This window comes from Trifolium pratense, linkage group LG4 (assembly GCF_020283565.1).
Source record: "Trifolium pratense cultivar HEN17-A07 linkage group LG4, ARS_RC_1.1, whole genome shotgun sequence".
In the NCBI taxonomy this organism is placed as follows: Eukaryota; Viridiplantae; Streptophyta; class Magnoliopsida; order Fabales; family Fabaceae; genus Trifolium; species Trifolium pratense.
This window is the reverse complement of record NC_060062.1, coordinates 16502764-16520062: the sequence shown is the minus strand read 5'-3', so window position 1 is coordinate 16520062 and position 17299 is coordinate 16502764. Positions and strand designations below refer to the sequence as shown.

The 17299-nt window shown below is 33.9% G+C and overlaps 1 protein-coding gene across 1 annotated transcript; it reads left to right on the top strand.

Moving 5' to 3' along the window:
- Nucleotides 1-12727: 12727 nt before the first annotated feature.
- LOC123921743 (cyclin-dependent kinases regulatory subunit 1) lies at nt 12728-14549 on the top strand. The gene is made up of 4 exons (XM_045974398.1): nt 12728-12882; nt 12991-13083; nt 13183-13243; nt 14134-14549. Exons 2-4 carry the CDS (start codon nt 13031-13033, stop codon nt 14284-14286), a joined length of 267 nt encoding a protein of 88 aa, XP_045830354.1. The 5' UTR covers nt 12728-12882; nt 12991-13030; the 3' UTR covers nt 14287-14549.
- The last annotated feature ends 2750 nt before the right edge of the window (nt 14550-17299 follow it).

Sequence of the window (17299 nt, the reverse complement as noted above, 5' to 3'; positions counted from 1 at the left end):
CCGCCAACTCAGATGCTGACATACGATAAGGAGCCATGGACACAGGCTTCGTTCTCGGAACGAGATCAATAGAGAATTCAACCTCCCTTTCTGGTGGCACCTCAGGGATCTCATCAGGAAAAACTTCAGGGAATTCACATACCACGGGTAGCTTATCGATAACCGCCTGATTCTCAATCGACAAGGACGCCATCAAAGAAAACAACTGATTCCCCTCAAGCGCTAACCTCTTCAACTGCTTGGTAGTCACCAACTCCACTTCCCCTTCCTCTTCAGCAGAAGAAAAACGTACAGTCTTGCTAAAACAGTTAATATGAACGTAGTTGTACTCCAACCAGTTCATACCCAAAATCACATCCATCCCACTCAACGGCAAGCAGACTAAGTCCACTTCAAAATCCTTACCAAACATAGACAACGGACACCGCGAACACACAAGAGAAGTAGTCACTGAACCCTTAGCTGGAGTTTCAATAACCATTTCTCCATTCATGCTTGACAACTTAAGACCCAACCTTGACACACAATCAGCAGCAACAAAGCAGTGTGTAGCACCAGTATCAATAATAGTGATTAAAGGAATATGATTAATAAAACAAGTACCTCTGATCAAACGGTCCTCGCTCGCTGTTTGCGTACCAGCCAATGCAAACACCTTTCCCCCAGATTGCGCCCTCTTAGGCTTTGTACACTGAGACCCAATATGTCCCTCCTCTTTGCAGTTGAAACAAACAACATCAGAATGCTTGCACTCTGTCTGCATATGACCCTTTCTACCACATCTGAAACATCTTTTTGCATCAACATCACAAACATTACTCTTGTGGCCTTTCTCACCACAATTGAAACAGACAACCTCATTAGGCACAACTTTCCTAACAGATTTCCTCTCATCATTCACTCTCGACTTCCCTTTATCAGCTGGAGTACTATAAGGTTTCCCACGACTCGGCTGGCTCCTGCTCTTCCGCTCATTCATAATCTTATAATGAGCCTTAGTATCAGCCTCATAAATTCTACAGCTACTCACCAAATCAGAAAACTCGCGTATCTTCTGGTACCCAATGGCCCGCTTAATCTCAGGACGCAGACCATTCTCGAACTTGATACACTTTGAAAACTCTGCGGTATCAGCTGAATAGTGAGGATAAAACTTGGCAAGTTCCACGAACTTCGCAGCATACTCAGTCACCGACATGTCTCCCTGTTTCAGCTCCAGGAACTCTATCTCCTTCTTCCCTCGAACATCCTCCGGAAAATACTTGTTCAAGAACTCCCTCTTGAATACAGCCCATGTAATAACCTCCTCGCCAACCTCCAGAATTGGGCGAATACCCACCCACCAGTCGTCGGCCTCATCAGCAAGCATGTGCGTACCAAAACGCCCATCTGCGCTTCACTACAGTCCATCACCCGGAAGATCCTCTCGATTTCCTTCAACCAACTCTGAGCCCCATCGGGATTATACCTGCCCTTGAAAGTAGGCGGATGATTCCTCAGGAACGTTTCCAGCATCCTCACACCGTCATTCACACCCGCACCAACAACTTGAGGTTGACCCACAGCTTGGGCAACAGCATGAAGTGCAGCAGCAATCGCAGCATCGTTACGTCCACCCCTACCAGCCATCTTAGCAAAGTTCTACAACAAGAACCAACAGATAAGCAACAAAAATGACACAAATTAGTCGTCACGCGACACGGCAGACTCTTCTAATTGGCCGGACAGACCGACCTGCTCTGATACCAATTGTAACACCCCGTTTCCCAAAAATCGCAACGGAAAGATAAATCAGAGTAACTTAAAAAAAACGGAGTATTACGCTACTATTTTATTCAAGTAATAAATAGGAAAATTTTTATTTATTTAAAACAATCCTGTCAACGATATTCACTGAAATCGCGGCGGAAATATAACAATATTTATTCAACAATTGTTCCATCAAAGTTTTGCACTAAGGTCTCAACTTGATTCATAGTAGTAAGTAAAATCAACATAATTGTTTTTCAACATAAAATCATAAAACTAATACGTAACAAGGAAAATCCAATAATCAAAGCCCGCCCCGTTACGTATCAGAGCACCTAGACACGTGAGGAGTCCACTCACATCAACAGCTAGTCCTGGAAATCTGCACTTGCCCACAAGGCGGCAATTCCAACAGAAGGGTGAGATCACAATTCAATAATTAAAAGCATAATAAATCATGCAACATATAAATCAACTTAACAACATAATCATCATCTCATCAATAGTTCATAATTCAGTATTCAACAAAATCATAAAAATTAGCTTTAAGCTTCATCATATTATCCTTCATTAAATCCATCTTCTCATCTCATGACACGACTCGACTCGACTCAACAAATGCAACAACACGACTCGACTCGACTATACATGACTCTTACGCATGTGGTACCAAACGGAGCATCAAGCCCCCAACTTCCAATGCCTTAATTCGGCTACAGGGCATCAAGCCCCCATCTTAAAAACGGAGCATCAAGCCCCCATCTTAGAATACGGAGCATCAAGCCCCCAACGTCCAATATGCGACACGACGACTAACAACAACTTTACAACAACATCTCAATGCCCAAAACTAGGCCAACATGGTTTACAACATAGACAACAATGTCTTACGACTCGATGACCTTTACGTTGACAAGGACTTCTCTCTACAATATTCTCAATTCGTCACATAACTTCATAAATTCATATAAAATTACTCGCAATGTATTTTTGTGTCAAACCAACGCCATTGGAAAGACAATTCAACTATCTACAACTTTCGTGTTTTCAACTAAGGCTAATTCTGTACCGATCAATACCAGTTTTTATTTCAAATTCGGGTACATAAACTGAAATTTCACTGTGACCTACGTGTAGTAATCTGACCATAACTCAAGTTCTAAGAATGATTTTGAAGTCAAACCAAAGCCATTAAAAAGCTAACACAATTATCTACAACTTTCATGTTTACACCAAAACCCAGTTCAAAACAGAAAACGTCTGAAAAAGCGCAAGAACATGAAACAGGGGATGCTGTCACTGTGCAGCCCTCGGCAAAATGACATTCTCCACCCAAAAACTTCGTTTTAACTCCGATTTTCACCAAACTTGACCCTATAGTTCACTCTTACATAACCTAACTTAATACAACACAAAACACAACAATCCAACTCCAATTCATGCACAATTCATTAGTTCTATTCATCATCAATTATTCTTTTTACCAACAACCCTATCCTTTCTAAACTCTATCATTCTCAACAATTCTGACACCAATCATTATAGAATAATCAAGCAGCATTTCATACATTAAAATTAACAGTAACAACACACAATTCATCAATTTTCATGGTAATTCACAAATTAAACCCTAAACTCATTTCTACCCATTTTCTCATGAACCACTAATCAAACATGAAGAATTAAGCCCTTAATTAGAGAAGTGAAACCCCACCCTTACCTGGTTTGATTGAATTACAAAGGTCCTAGCTTCTCTTGCCCCTTCTCTCTTGCTCTTGGTTTTTCCCTTTTTTTTTTTTCTCAAACTTATTTGTTTTCACGTGAAAATGATTTTTCTTTTCACTGACTATCCTTTTCTTAACCTCCTTCATTCTAATTAATTTTGATTAATTCCCACTAATTTCTTTTGTTTCCTCTTAATTACACATCTGCCCCCTTAATTCTAAAATATTCTAATTCCTATCTTATTCTTACTAACTATTAATAAAACCATTTAATTAAATAAACAAATCACATAATCACATAAATCAATTAAATAGGACTCTAAACTCTACCAAAAATAAAATAAACGGGCGTTACAGTCGCCACCGAATTTTATTTATCCCAAAGAAGGGAAAGGAAAATATCGAGAAAACCTTGAGGGGTAGAGAAAAAGGGTTCGGGAGTTGGTTATACGAGGGGAAGGTATTAGCACCCCTCACATCCGTTGTACTCAACGGGAACCTTTTAGAGGGAAATGTTTGTTTGCTTTAATATGTTTTTTAATGTTTGCTTGATTACTCGTTTCTTGCTTCATCGATAGAAAAAGTTTGTTTTTATTATTATTTATGTTATTATAGATGCGGGGAAAAAGGTTTTGTTTTTTATTATTGTGCCCGACAAGATGTTGAATCCTGCTCCTACGTATTCACAGGTGCAATGGGAAAATCAGGGTTTCGTAGTTCAGGGTAAAAAATGTTTGTGGGTTTGTTGTTTTTAGACGCATGACGTCTAAGTCGCATTCTTGTATTTAAACGCTGCTTGTATGCTCGCACTTTGGAGGCTTAAGCGTGGTTTGTATTACGGAGAAAGGACGAAAACGTCACCCGTTTTATGAAAAGAGTTTTACTTTTACTGCGCGCGTGGGCAGAGAAAAGGTTTGAGTGTGTTGAGTTGATTTTAGGAGTTTTAATGAAAACGTCCAAGAATGAGGATAATCCGAGTCACGAGCCATACGTCAGGGCCTCGAATTATCCAGGGAAGAAAGCCATACGTCAGACTAACCCTTTTTCACTCTAATTATGCTTAAGTTCTTTTATTTGATTTAAGAAAATCAAAAGAAAAGATGAAGCGGATGACGAAGTGTTTTAATGTTTTTTAGCGTTGGGGAATGAGAATGATTCAAGTCACGAGCCATACGTCAGGGTCTCGAATCATTCAGAGAAAGAAAGTCATATGTCAGACTAACCCTTTTTCATTCCGTTTATTTTAGTTACGGGGTTTTTCAAGAGATAAGCACTTATTTAAATAGGCACTTATTTAAATAAACACTTAAAAATGGACAAAAACGCCCCTGGGGGTGCAAAACTGGGTCTGGGGGTGAAGCAATAGCAATCTGCAACACCAGGCCCAGCCCAAGGCCCAATTCGTCCAAACAAAAGAAATAAGCAAAAGAATAATCCAGTGTGGCATGAGAACAGAGGCGCACAGTAGACGTCATGGATCGGAGCCTTTTGATTAAATCATGTGGCTGTGATTTAAAAATCACATAACAGATCTCAGCCCTTGGATCTTTAAAATAAAATCAAACGGTTTAAGGATCCAATGTGGCATGAGAACAGAGGCGCACAGTAGACGTCATGGATCGTAGCCTTTTAATTAAATCATGTGGCTATGATTTAAAAATCACATAACAGATCTCAGCCCTTGGATCTATCTAACAGTCACGTTTTAAAATAAAATGAACCACTCACGGGATGACACGTGGTCATCCCCAACCTCCTTCTTCTTCCTCTTCGCGAAGAACAGGTACAGAGCAGCCATGGAAGAGCTTGTTGAAGCTCACGGCCAAACAACAACTTCGTCAAAACATCATCAAAAATTATAAATGAGTATACGATTTTGCTCGTTTTTTCGCGTAGATCATGAATATAAACCTAGATTTTTCAAAAGATGTTTATATCGAAAAAAACGTTCGAAACTTTAAAACCCAAAAAAACTTTAAAACTCACATTTGAACGAGTTAAACAAAATCAAGGGTTGAAAAAGCTTCAGTGGGTGTTCATGAGTAAAAAAGTTTAGAAACCTACTTGTTTTGTGCTTTGTTTCGGTGGGTTAACTCTCACTCTTTTATTGGCTATTTTTGAACCTTGTGCAAGCTTTTGTTGATGGTTTTTCTTCGTTTTTCTTGTGGTTTAAAGCTTAGGGAGGTGTTTGGAGTGATTTGGGTGAAGAAAATTGAAGTTTGAGGGTGGTTTGAATGGATTTCGAAAAAATGGAAGAAAGTGATGAAAATGTGAGATTTTTGATCGTTTTTTCTTCTCTCTCCCTCTGATTTTTCACCTCTTTCTGTTTCAATTCTGCTGGATCAATTTATAGGCAAATTTAGGGTTTCTTTATCCATTGGATTGAAGTGTTTGAATTGGATTGAGTGTGAGAATTGAATTTGGTGAGAAAAGGTGAAGAAAGTATGGTGAGGTGAAGGAAAAAGCTGAAACATGGGAGGGGGGAGCGTGCTGCTGTTGCTGTATCTTTTTTCTTTTTTTTCTTTTTTTTTTATTTCAATTATTTTTTATTATAATAATAATAATAATAATAATAATAATAATAATAATAATAATAATAATAATAATAATAATAATAATAATAATAAGAAGAAGAAGAAGAAAAATAATTTATGAAAAGGGTAGGACAAAATTAGGGTATGACAGCAATCTCCAAAAAACTTTTAGAAAATGCGTAAGACAATTTATCTATCTTCACTTGCCTAACCAAATAGTAGCAAATCATCTGCAAACATTAAGTAAAAAACAACTGGACCAAGGGGAAATATGGTTCTCTTGTCTAATATATCTGAGAACATTTGTTGGAGGTCTGCTGCAAAAACTCGAACAAGAAGATGATGAAGACGAACATGATGATGGTGCACATAAATTCCAAAGTGTGTGTAGACACACTAAGTTTTAGGTTTGATTTTCCCCTACCAATTTATGTAAACCGGATGCAAATGGGTTCACCGGTGAATCTCCTTCAGGATACTTTGGAAACCTTGACATGAATTGCACACTCATATCAAACATATCGATCAATGGTAGTTTACTGATAAAGTTCCCTCAATACTCTGGTGCACTAGAGAAATGATGAAATGATTTAGGAATATTTTTCGTAGAATTCTAACTCATGAAACTCGTGATTTTCTGATGTATATATGTTTTTTTCCTCCTAAGTGTCGCTTTTTTTTTTTTTTACAGAAATATCATTTAACATTAGATAAAACAAATGAAGTACAAACATAGAGAGATGTGTTAGGACATTCCCCATCCACATTCTAAAAACAACACAAACAATTAAGCCAACTAAGATTTGAGTATCAATAAACCTTTGAGAAAATAGAAACCAATAGAGCATTATCCAGCCAATAACTTAATTCAAAAACCCAAGCAAATTTCTTCCACAAGTGATAAGTGGACACAACCTTTGAAAGACTTTCAAAAATATAAATTTGAATTTCAAATTAACCATTGTAACCTTTCAAATATATTTTGGAAAATCTCCAACGATATATACCACATTGAGGTAGAAAGTTGTCAGTTTTAGGGCTTGTTTAGTATAGGAGAACGAGAGGAGAGAAATTGGGGTGAGAGAGATAGGAGAGAAATTGGGCTATTAGCTCAATTGGTAGTGGGAATGGATTGAGCATGTACTTGAACCCCATGATACATGGTTCGATTCCCACGGAAAGCAAAAACTCCACTAGAGAGGGGGGTGGAGAAGATCGTGAGGTGGCAATGCCGGGACCACCTAAGTTGGTGGGGCCTGGGCTGTTACAGGTGTACCGGGGGGTCGTGGGAAGGCTAAGGGTAGTCTATGTGTTATAACAATTTTCACATAGTGATATTCTCTGATTGTCGGTTTTGACAACGGTAGTGATTTTTTCTCAGGTTTTGGAGTTTCCACATTATATTCTTGTGTTGTGATTTTGTTCTTTAATTTTCTATATTCTTGTTTTTCCGAACAACTACCACTATTGGCTCTTCATTATGTGCATCTCTCTCTAACTCCAGTTCAGGATCATCATCACTTAATGTCATAAAACGAGATGTCCCTATATTCGTTGTAGCATTTAACTTCATTGAAGCTTTGTTACCTCCTCTGTCGCTCGTGTTTCTCTCTTTATCCTTGACTTTCCTTGCCCTCTTTGCTTTTGAACCACCATATGTGGTCCATCAGCAGTATCCCAGAGCACTCTTTTTTTTTTCCTCTCGTACCATACACCGATCACCACCTCTTGTCTCACTCCTCTTTTTTGGACACCCTTCCTTGGTATGCTCAAAACGCCGACAACGCCAGATGATACATAGAAGATGAAGGCCTTCATACACTATGTTATATTTCGTTTCTTTAATTGTAAACATGGCCAATAAAGGTTTGGTCAAGTCTTCCATGACATAGCTAGATCCTTGATTATTTCCCCCTCTCTTGCATCAGAGTATTTTTGTCCAATATCATCGTCTTCCTAATACGGTTGTCAATGCTTCTTAGAACCTTTGCATCGTAGTATTCAACTCGTAAGCTAGAGATTCTCACACATAATGCCACCATCTTGATGGTGTCGCTAGCCGAATGAAAGTCAGGGCTCCATTCTTCAACTCGTAAGCTAGAGATTCTCACACATAATGCCACATATTGTTAGTGTCACCTGTATGCAGTGTTGCATGATCAGAGAAATTATGATCCCCGTCCATCCTTCATTTTTTTTGCACACCTCGCCTTCAAATCTTCTTCGTCCGTCAATGTTTCATTTGAGTTTTCTGAAACCCTAGTAGAGTGCTAATGGTCGTCATGTTTTTGGTAAATGTTACTTTATCTAAGAGCGTTAGAAAAATGTGTTGGTTTATTTGTAATTACGATAAATAGAAAATGGTCGTCATGTTTTTGGTAAATGTTACTTTATCTAAGAGTGTTAGAAAAACGTCTTGGTTTATTTGTAATTACGATAAATAGAAAGCGAAAGATGTTGAATTAAGAGTGATATAAGTACAGTAGTATTAATTAGGGGATAAAATTGAAAAAATGATTAATATTATATTAAAAATTAAAAATGAAATGTTTTTTGGCACAATTTTTTTTCTTCAAAATGTTGTTCATATATTTTGAGACAAAGGGAGTACAAAATGTAGAAGCAGGATAAAAAATTATTCAACATGATCATATGCATGAGAGAAAAATAAATAATCATATGCATGAGAGAAAAATAAATAATCACATGTTTATAAACAAACTATTAGGGGCCTTTTATAGGGCCTGTTTGTTTCGAATTTTTCACAAAAAAATCTATTTTTTTCAAAAAAGAATCCATTTTTTTATCTTGTGTTTGTTTTAGATTTTTTCGAAAATGATAAAAATTATTTTTTATCAAAATAAGAATCTATTTTCAATAGCTTTTATCAAAATTCATTTTTTTATCACTCATCATCCCTCACCATTTTAAAAAAATAAATTTTTATGATTGTAAACAAATGGAGAATAGCTTTAGATTTTCTTCAAGAAAATCTATTTTCTTGAAAATGATTTTTTCAAAAAAAATCATTTTTTAAAATCTCAAATAAACAGGCTCATAGTATGTAGAAACAAATGATTATCAAATCACATGGATGTTTTCTCTTTAGGCCCCCATGGTTTTTTTTCCCCCGGAATTTACTTTTTGCCCTTCAATAAAAATTTCGGTTGCTACGAACCAAATTTTTTTTGCCTTGAAAAAAAAAATCGGTTTCTGTTAACCAAATTTTTCCTGAATTTGAACTAGAAAAAACTTCGGTTTCTGCAAACCAATATTTTTAGCAAGGGCAAAATTGAAATATTTGGGGGTATAAAAGATACATGGGAGGCCTAGAGATAAAACATCCAAAAAGCTAATTTTACCTATTTCGTAATTGTAGCTCAGTTGATAGCTACTAGGATATATTATTTAAGGGTCAGAGTTCGAATACAAATTTTTTATTTCTTCACATTTTTAAGGTATGAGTCTAGCCGCTAGACTATTAAATTAAAAAAATAAAAATAAATCATGTAACTATGTCTCCCTTCATATTCATGTACCCACACTTACGATACTCACAAAAACCATCATTACACTTAGATAAACGATTTAACGCCGTTGGACAATCATGATCAGAATTGCAAGGAACGTCGCCTACATTGTTAAATAACAAAAAAAAAATGTTATCGAAAATTTATATAATTTTGTGTATAATATAAATTTAAAAATAGTGAAAATTGACATACTTCTACTGGTTACGATAAGAAATAGGGAAAGAAAGATGATCAAAGTGTTAACAAACAAGAGAATTTGAGTCATATTTTTCCTCTTTAATTTGCATGTGATAAACAAAATTTTATGTATCTCTTTTTTATATGTAAAAAATTCATTTTGTTAACTTCAATCAAATAAGTTTTTAGCATTTAGGGGATGCGAGAAGCCATTTATAAAATTGAATTTATTGTTAAATGTCTCTAATTAATATATTTCTTATATTTCTTGTACCTATGGGTGTGTTTGATCTGCTAAAAATTAGAGGACTGGACAGGACAACTTTTGTTGTACCCTGTTTGATTTGAAATTGGTTATGGGACTGGACAAATTAGGTAGCAAGGGACAGGACAAAAACAAGATTTTTTGTCCCTCACTGAACCACGGGACAACTTTTTGTCCCCAGTACAACTATAAAAATACGAAAATACCCATTTTATTTTCGAATATAAAAATATTATCGTCATATATCTCTCCGGTACAGTTTTGTCCTGTCCTGTATTATATTGTTCTGTGTTGTACTGTTCTGTCTAGTTCTTGCTGTTTTACGAATCAAACGCACCCTATAGCTCACTCAATCGATTAAAGATCACACATAAAATCTTGATGGTCATAAAAGTGCATCATTATTTTTATTAAACTTCATTATATTTTTTGGTTTAATTGCATATTTAATCTCTTATGTTTATTTTAGATTTCAATTTGGTTTATTATGTTTAAAAAATTTCAAGTTAATTCTTTTAGTCGAATTTCTATTTAAATCATCCAAATGGATAACATATTTGCATACGTGAACAACTTAGAAGGTGCCACGTGAAAGTTGTAGACGAAATTAAAGTAAAATTTAACTAAAAGTTAGATAAAATTAGGTCAAAATTTAACGCCAAGAGACCAAATATATGCAATAAAGCCTTAAAACATGTTACTTGCCCATTAAAATGATGATATAAATTAAAGGCTAAATTGTAAAATGAACCCCTTAAGGACCAAAGTGACTAATGGATTGCAGGGTCAAGAACTATTTTGTATTTTTTCTTGGGTTAGGGACCATAATGACAAAGAGTTGCACATTCAGGGACCAAAATGGTTGTTTTCCCATCCCTAGTGCCAACACAGCAAGCTGATGTGTGCCCAAAAAAATGTCACGTTAGCTATTTTGTTGAGTTGACGGCCAAACTTAACAGTATGGACTAAACTGACTAACGGAATGCAGATTCAAGGACTATTTAGTAGTTTTTCCTCAGTGAGGGACCATAATGACAGCGAGTTACACATTGAGGGACCAAAATAACTATTTCCCCAAATAGAATTGGTTCAAATTCAATTCTTTATGTTTTCTATTTATTTAGTTGTATTTCAAGAGACTACAGTAGAATAGTTGTATTTCAATTCTCAAAAGACTACCGTAGAAAAAAGTAGATAAATACTATGTATGTACTCCAACTCCAAGAGTCCAAGAGATATACTCCGTACTACTACTAGTCGTTTTTTTACAACACTTTAATTTGGTTTGGGATCAGTTTTGACATCAAATGATTCTAGTTTCCTCTCAATCGCAGTTGTGGAAGATCGAAATGTGGTCCTCCCTACCAAATTCAACGTTGATCACCGCTAAACCAACTAACGATTGATATATACTAGTCGGTTTGTCCTTGCTTAAATTTTTTTTTAATACACTTGTTATTTTTTATTTTTAAAAATATGATAGTTTGAAGTATGATTTTTTTTTTTTATATAAGTTTTATGAAGGGATGTAAATAGAATTTTTATTGGTTATTCTCTATAAAACAAAAAAGAATTTTTATTGGTTATTTTTTTCTTCTTTTTTTACTTTCACCACCAGTTTAATCTAGTTTGGGGTCAGTTCTGGCATTAAGTAGTTCTAACTCCCTCCCGATCGCAGTTGCGAGGATCGAATCATGGTCCTCCCTATCAAGTTCAGTGCCAATTACCATTGACCAACTAACGATTGGTAATTTTTATTGGTTATTGATTAGAGAGAGAGAGGGAGGGAGGGAGGGAGAGAGAGAGATATTAAATGTAAAATGAGAATAAATAAAAGTAAATTTTGAAAATGATAAAAATATATTTTTTTTTACTTATAATTTGATATAAGAAAAAGTAAATTTTTGCTTATAAATTGGAACGGACAAATTACTTAAATTTCTTTGGATAAATAACTTATTTCCATCTTATATAGCACAAACTCTTAAACACTTGTGTATAAGTGTAAGTAAAATGTTTTGATAACAAAAAGATTAAATTATATTAAATTATTTTTGTATAAATTTATAAAAATAAGTTGAAATTTTTCATACTATTATTATAAATTTTTTCAAAGAATCTCCCAAAATTTATGTCAATAAATAACTCAAATAATTCGGTTAAAAAAATCTATAGTCAATAGTCAAGCATGGAAATCAAATATCAATTGTAAAATCAAACCGGTTTAATGATTATACAATTGATATCATTTTTATATATTTGTCTTGGTCGTGTCATTGGTATTACGTAGGTATAAAGAAAACTGTTAATTTGAGAATAAGTGTTCCTTGCATCCTTAAATAAAAAATAAAAAATTTATGTTATGGACACTCGTCCTAGTATAATATCATATTTTCAGGACTCACATACTTAGGAATATTCGTATAACTGTATAATTTTATTTTCTTTTGGGCTTTGACCCTCTTTCTCTATATAAAAAAAAAAAGTAATGCATTTATGAATTTATAGGTGGCTATCATAAAATACGGGATTCCAAAAAATAAAAAATCTGAAAAGTCCATCGCAAAAGAAAAAGAAAAGACAGTTGGGGTTTGAAAGTTTGATTCACTTCTTCTCCACAAGATTTATCATGGACACGACTCACGAGTGTGTAGAAAATTCCATTACAAAGCGGGAAAAAGCAAAACAAAATTTTGAAATGAAAAAAGTTCAAATTTCCTTAATTAGCCGTTAATATTTAAAATTCCAAATATATAAAAAAAAATATCAATATAAATAGGAATTTACCGTTTGATCCTTTTCATTTCCATCCAAACCCTTCAAATAAATTTCCAATATATTCCCTCTTTCAACTCTCACAAGTCTCAACCTCTCATTCTTCTCACTTTCTCACTAATCAGGTTCGTTCCGAATCGCTTTTTTCTTTTCTCCTCTCTTTTTTTTTTCTCCAATTTCATTTTCGTTTTATCGATTATTTCTAAACGCGATTTTTGCTTACTGTTTTTCAGATTCAAATCGAGCTTATTCACAAACCCTAGTCTGTGAACCATGGGTCAGATCCAGTACTCTGAGAAGTATTTCGATGATACTTATGAGTATAGGTATACAAATTCTTCGTAATTTTTCATTTCTAATTGTTTTTTCTTCCTTATTTAACCTAATAATTTTCTTGCTTATTGTGGTTTTTGATTTTTTTTCAGGCATGTGGTTCTTCCTCCTGAAGTCGCTAAATTGCTTCCTAAGAATCGGCTTCTCTCTGAAGTATGTATTTAATCGGCGCTTTTTTTTTTTTGTTTGTTTAATTTCATTTTTTTGGTGTTTGTAATAATTTAATTGATTAATTGATGATTTATGATTTTATTTTTTTGTGTGTGGCTGATCTATGATTGTGTGTGTGTTTATTGAAATCGGTTTTATGCTGAAGTACCTTGTGATGAAAATGGATGGAAATTTGATTTATGTTTTGTTTTGTTTTGTTTGTGGTAATTGAAGGCTGAATATTACTCTGTGCATGTTAGGGTTCATTTTTGAAAGAGGAAAAAGTGATTCTGATGGCTTCAATTTGATTTTGACATGTTTGAAAGTTCTAGATTAGGATTGATTTGGTTCAATTTTGAAAGAGGAAAAAGTGATTCTGAAGGCTTAAATTAGATTTTGTCATGTTTGAGAGTTCTAAATTAGGATTGATTGGGTTCACTTTTGAAAGAGGAAAAAGTGATTCTGAAGGCTTATATTTGATTTTGGCATTTTTGAGAGTTCTAGATTATAATTGATTTTGCTATAGAATTGATTTTGCTATAGAATTGATTCTAACCTAAACTAAGATTAGTTTGTTTTGCCTCTAAACACCCAAATTTACTGTATGTCTAAATGCTTTTTGTACAAATTGTTTAACATTGAAGGATGCCTATTGAGCATTCTGCTTTCTTTTCATGACATTTTGTATCAGTCAACTTAGGAGATTATCTTTTGTCTTTGGTTTTGTAAATAAGTGTGATCTTTGTTATACAAATTTCATCATGTAATGGAAAGTTGAAGCCTATATGTATATGGTTTTCGGGTTTTGTTATGGGAGAGTTTTTTTTCCTTATAGTACTATTTTATAGTTTTTTCGTGGAATGTTTAATCACTGTATTTGTTTAACCGTACAGAATGAGTGGCGTGCAATAGGAGTTCAGCAGAGCCGTGGTTGGGTTCATTATGCAATTCATCGTCCTGAGCCACACATTATGCTTTTCAGGAGGCCTTTGAATTATCAGCAGCAGCAGGACAATCAGGCGCAACAAGGCATGCTTGTGAAATGATGATGATTTTAACTTCTATTGAAAATCTGAAAACATAATACAATATATATATAGGGTTTTTTAATGTCTGTTTGGGAACATGCATATTGTGTGACCTAACTGTTATGCTATTCTCTTCTGTGGAGAATTTGACTATCCATTTTTATTTCGAATGTTTCTGCAGACACCATCTTTTCTTATGTTTGTTGGTGTACTTCTCGTGTACTCAGTATGTTTGGTGGATTATAATAGTGTGCTCATTACTCTGTTAGTTTCTTGAAGAATCCATTGTTGTCATTTGTATTTCAGAAATTTGTTCCATTTGAAGTTGAAAATTTGCATGCAAAAACTAGGTTTCTTATGAGTTAAATCTATGATGATTTTGGTGGTGCTGACAAAGTTGCACAAATTTAAAATTTTCTACAAGTGCACAAACATTTCAGCACCTCCATACTCCATTTACAACATGATGTTTTAGATAAGAACATTAGAGATTTCTCAACAACTGTTTTATTGATCTAGACTAGATAGTTAAGACTTCTCAACAAACTGTTTTAGAGTAAGAAATTATTTTAGTCCATAAAAGTGATATGTGGTGTCACACTACACTAGTACCCCAAAGAAACGAAATCATTTTTACCCCTGAATCACGCTTTTTTAGTCATTTTTTACTTTAGTCAATTGATTTTCCTATCATCTAAGTTTTTTTTAGTGTCTAATATTTTTGTACGCATCATACGCTTAAGTGGTGGCATGAGAGCTGACATTTTTTCACCTCATTATGATATCTACACCAACAAAGACTAAAATGATCTAATTACATAGAAAAGAGAATATATAACGATAGTGTAAAAAATGTGTTTTTTTTTTTTTTTTTTTTTTTTTTGAAAATAATTTTAGAGTTAATCAATAACAACTGTGTTTTTCGTTCCAACACTCTATTCCACTTTCTTGATATAACATGACAAATTAATAGTTTTTTATTAGATAATTGTCTAGAACTATTTTAAATATGGGATTGTGCATAGATGGCAATATTATATGTCGCACGCAAGGTCTCAACTCTCAAGACATGATAAATTATGACTTTGATAGTGAAATATGATATTGAATATTGGCTTTGAATTTGATAGATTAGGAGGATGTTATTCTATTTTAATGACCTTAGATGCGAAGTTTGATATTTGAGATTGACCCTACATTCAATAAGTTGGTATGATGGTCTCACGTCTTGAGAGCTTGGACGCGAAATATGATGTTTGAGCTTTATGCTCCTTAATTTGACAAATTGAGATGATTGTATTATGCCTCGATGACCTTGGTAGGAAACTATGATATTTAGCAAAGATGATTCTAAATTCAACAAATTGGAAAATGATGTGTCTTGAATGTGAAAATTTATATTATATTTGATATTAAAAAAAAATAATGAGTTGAGCTACAAAATAAGTTAGACAAAAGAGAAATTTGTAAAGTTAGAAATAAAATAAAGTAGTAGGTGAGTCTGTAAAGCCTACTTCCATGGACAATGTCGATATTATTAGATTGAACATCTTTATTGTGGTTCGAACTCGAAATTGCGTTGTTGTGTGTGAGTTTCGGTGGTCTTTTCCATTTCCTCTATGGATATAAAAATAGTAAGGGAAAAATGTAGCATGTGCGTGTATGAAATATAGTTGTAGGGGTATAGCAATAAAACATTATAAGCAATTATTTCTACCTTTGGGCTTCAGTATTTTACTAGGAAATGATTTGGGCTAAGTCCTCTTTATTATTGGGCTACCTTTCAACCTCGATTTTCTTTAGAAAATTATACTTCATACCCCTACTGCAACGAATCATGTGAATTGCCTAAATATTCCTTCTTGTATTTAAATGAAATTTCAAAGCCATGTGAAAAATTCCGATCGAATTTTTTTTTCAGATTTTTATTTTGAAATATTCAGATCGGAACACAATTGTATTCTGATATTTTCAAATCTTGAAATTTTTTAAATATATATTTTTATAATGAGAAGAAAAATGGAGCAATTATTAGCTCGGACCATCTAACTTGAGACTGTTTAGCGTGAACTTTTGACTCACGCTAAAACTCGTTTATTTAAAGGTGACTATTAATTTTTTACTAAAGGTAAAAGTATACTTTAGACTATAAATATAATGTATATATGAGGTTATGATGAGAAAAAAAATCTTCATCCCAATATTACTAGTTACTAGATGTCTAAATTTGAATTCTCTTGAATAAAACATATGTTTTTATTACGATTTGTATTAATATAGTTGGGATTGGGTAGTTGGTGGCTAGAAGGCAGTGGACCTACTTCTTTCAATGTCACCAGCCTTCAAGTAATGGTGAAGATGATACAAGCCTTACAACTAAGGCAAGGCTAATTACTTCAAGGAAAATGACACTTTGGCATTTCCTAATAGGGTTTATGTATAGTTAACACTTGTTTTGTCCACACAAAAAAAAAGTAGATTCTATCCAAATTTGAAAGAGAGGCAGAGAACATTTCTTATTGGACACATTTTAAGTGTGTAGGTCAATTTTTTTCAAGTTAGACTCTTTTAAGTGTGAAAAAAATGGAGAATTCAAAATTCGAATTTCAATTTTTCTAATAATATATTTAATAGCTACCAATTGAATTATATTTACGAGACGTGTTAGACAATTTTTACTTAATTTTCGAACGAGTTGAAATTAACCTTATTATCGGTGTAAACAATAAAAATAAAAACCACTCTTTGTAGCAAAAAAAAAAACATATTAGCTTCACTTGGACAGCTTAGACAAATTAATGCCAAATGTTAATTGGGTGTCTTTAGAAGTTTAGACACTTGTGTTTTTATATAAAAAAAAAAGTAGACTTAATTACAGTTTTGACCCTCCAAGTTTCATAATTGTGTAATTTTGGGCCCCCAAGTCTCAATTATGTGATTTTAGCCCCAAGTTTACCCTTTTTACATTTGCTAGCCCCACATTGACTTTTTGACTAAAAATTACTTATGTGATATTTTTTTAAAAAGCTTT

What these genes read in the sequence shown, in the direction of transcription:
- LOC123921743 (XM_045974398.1), top strand. Translation starts at nt 13,031, where the DNA reads ATGGGTCAGATCCAGTACTCTGAGAAGTATTTCGATGATACTTATGAG. An exon ending in GATGATACTTATGAGTATAG is followed by an intron (nt 13,084 to 13,182) that starts GTATACAAATTC and finishes ATTTTTTTTCAG; the next exon opens with GCATGTGGTTCTTCCTCCTG. An exon ending in AGAATCGGCTTCTCTCTGAA is followed by an intron (nt 13,244 to 14,133) that starts GTATGTATTTAA and finishes TTAACCGTACAG; the next exon opens with AATGAGTGGCGTGCAATAGG.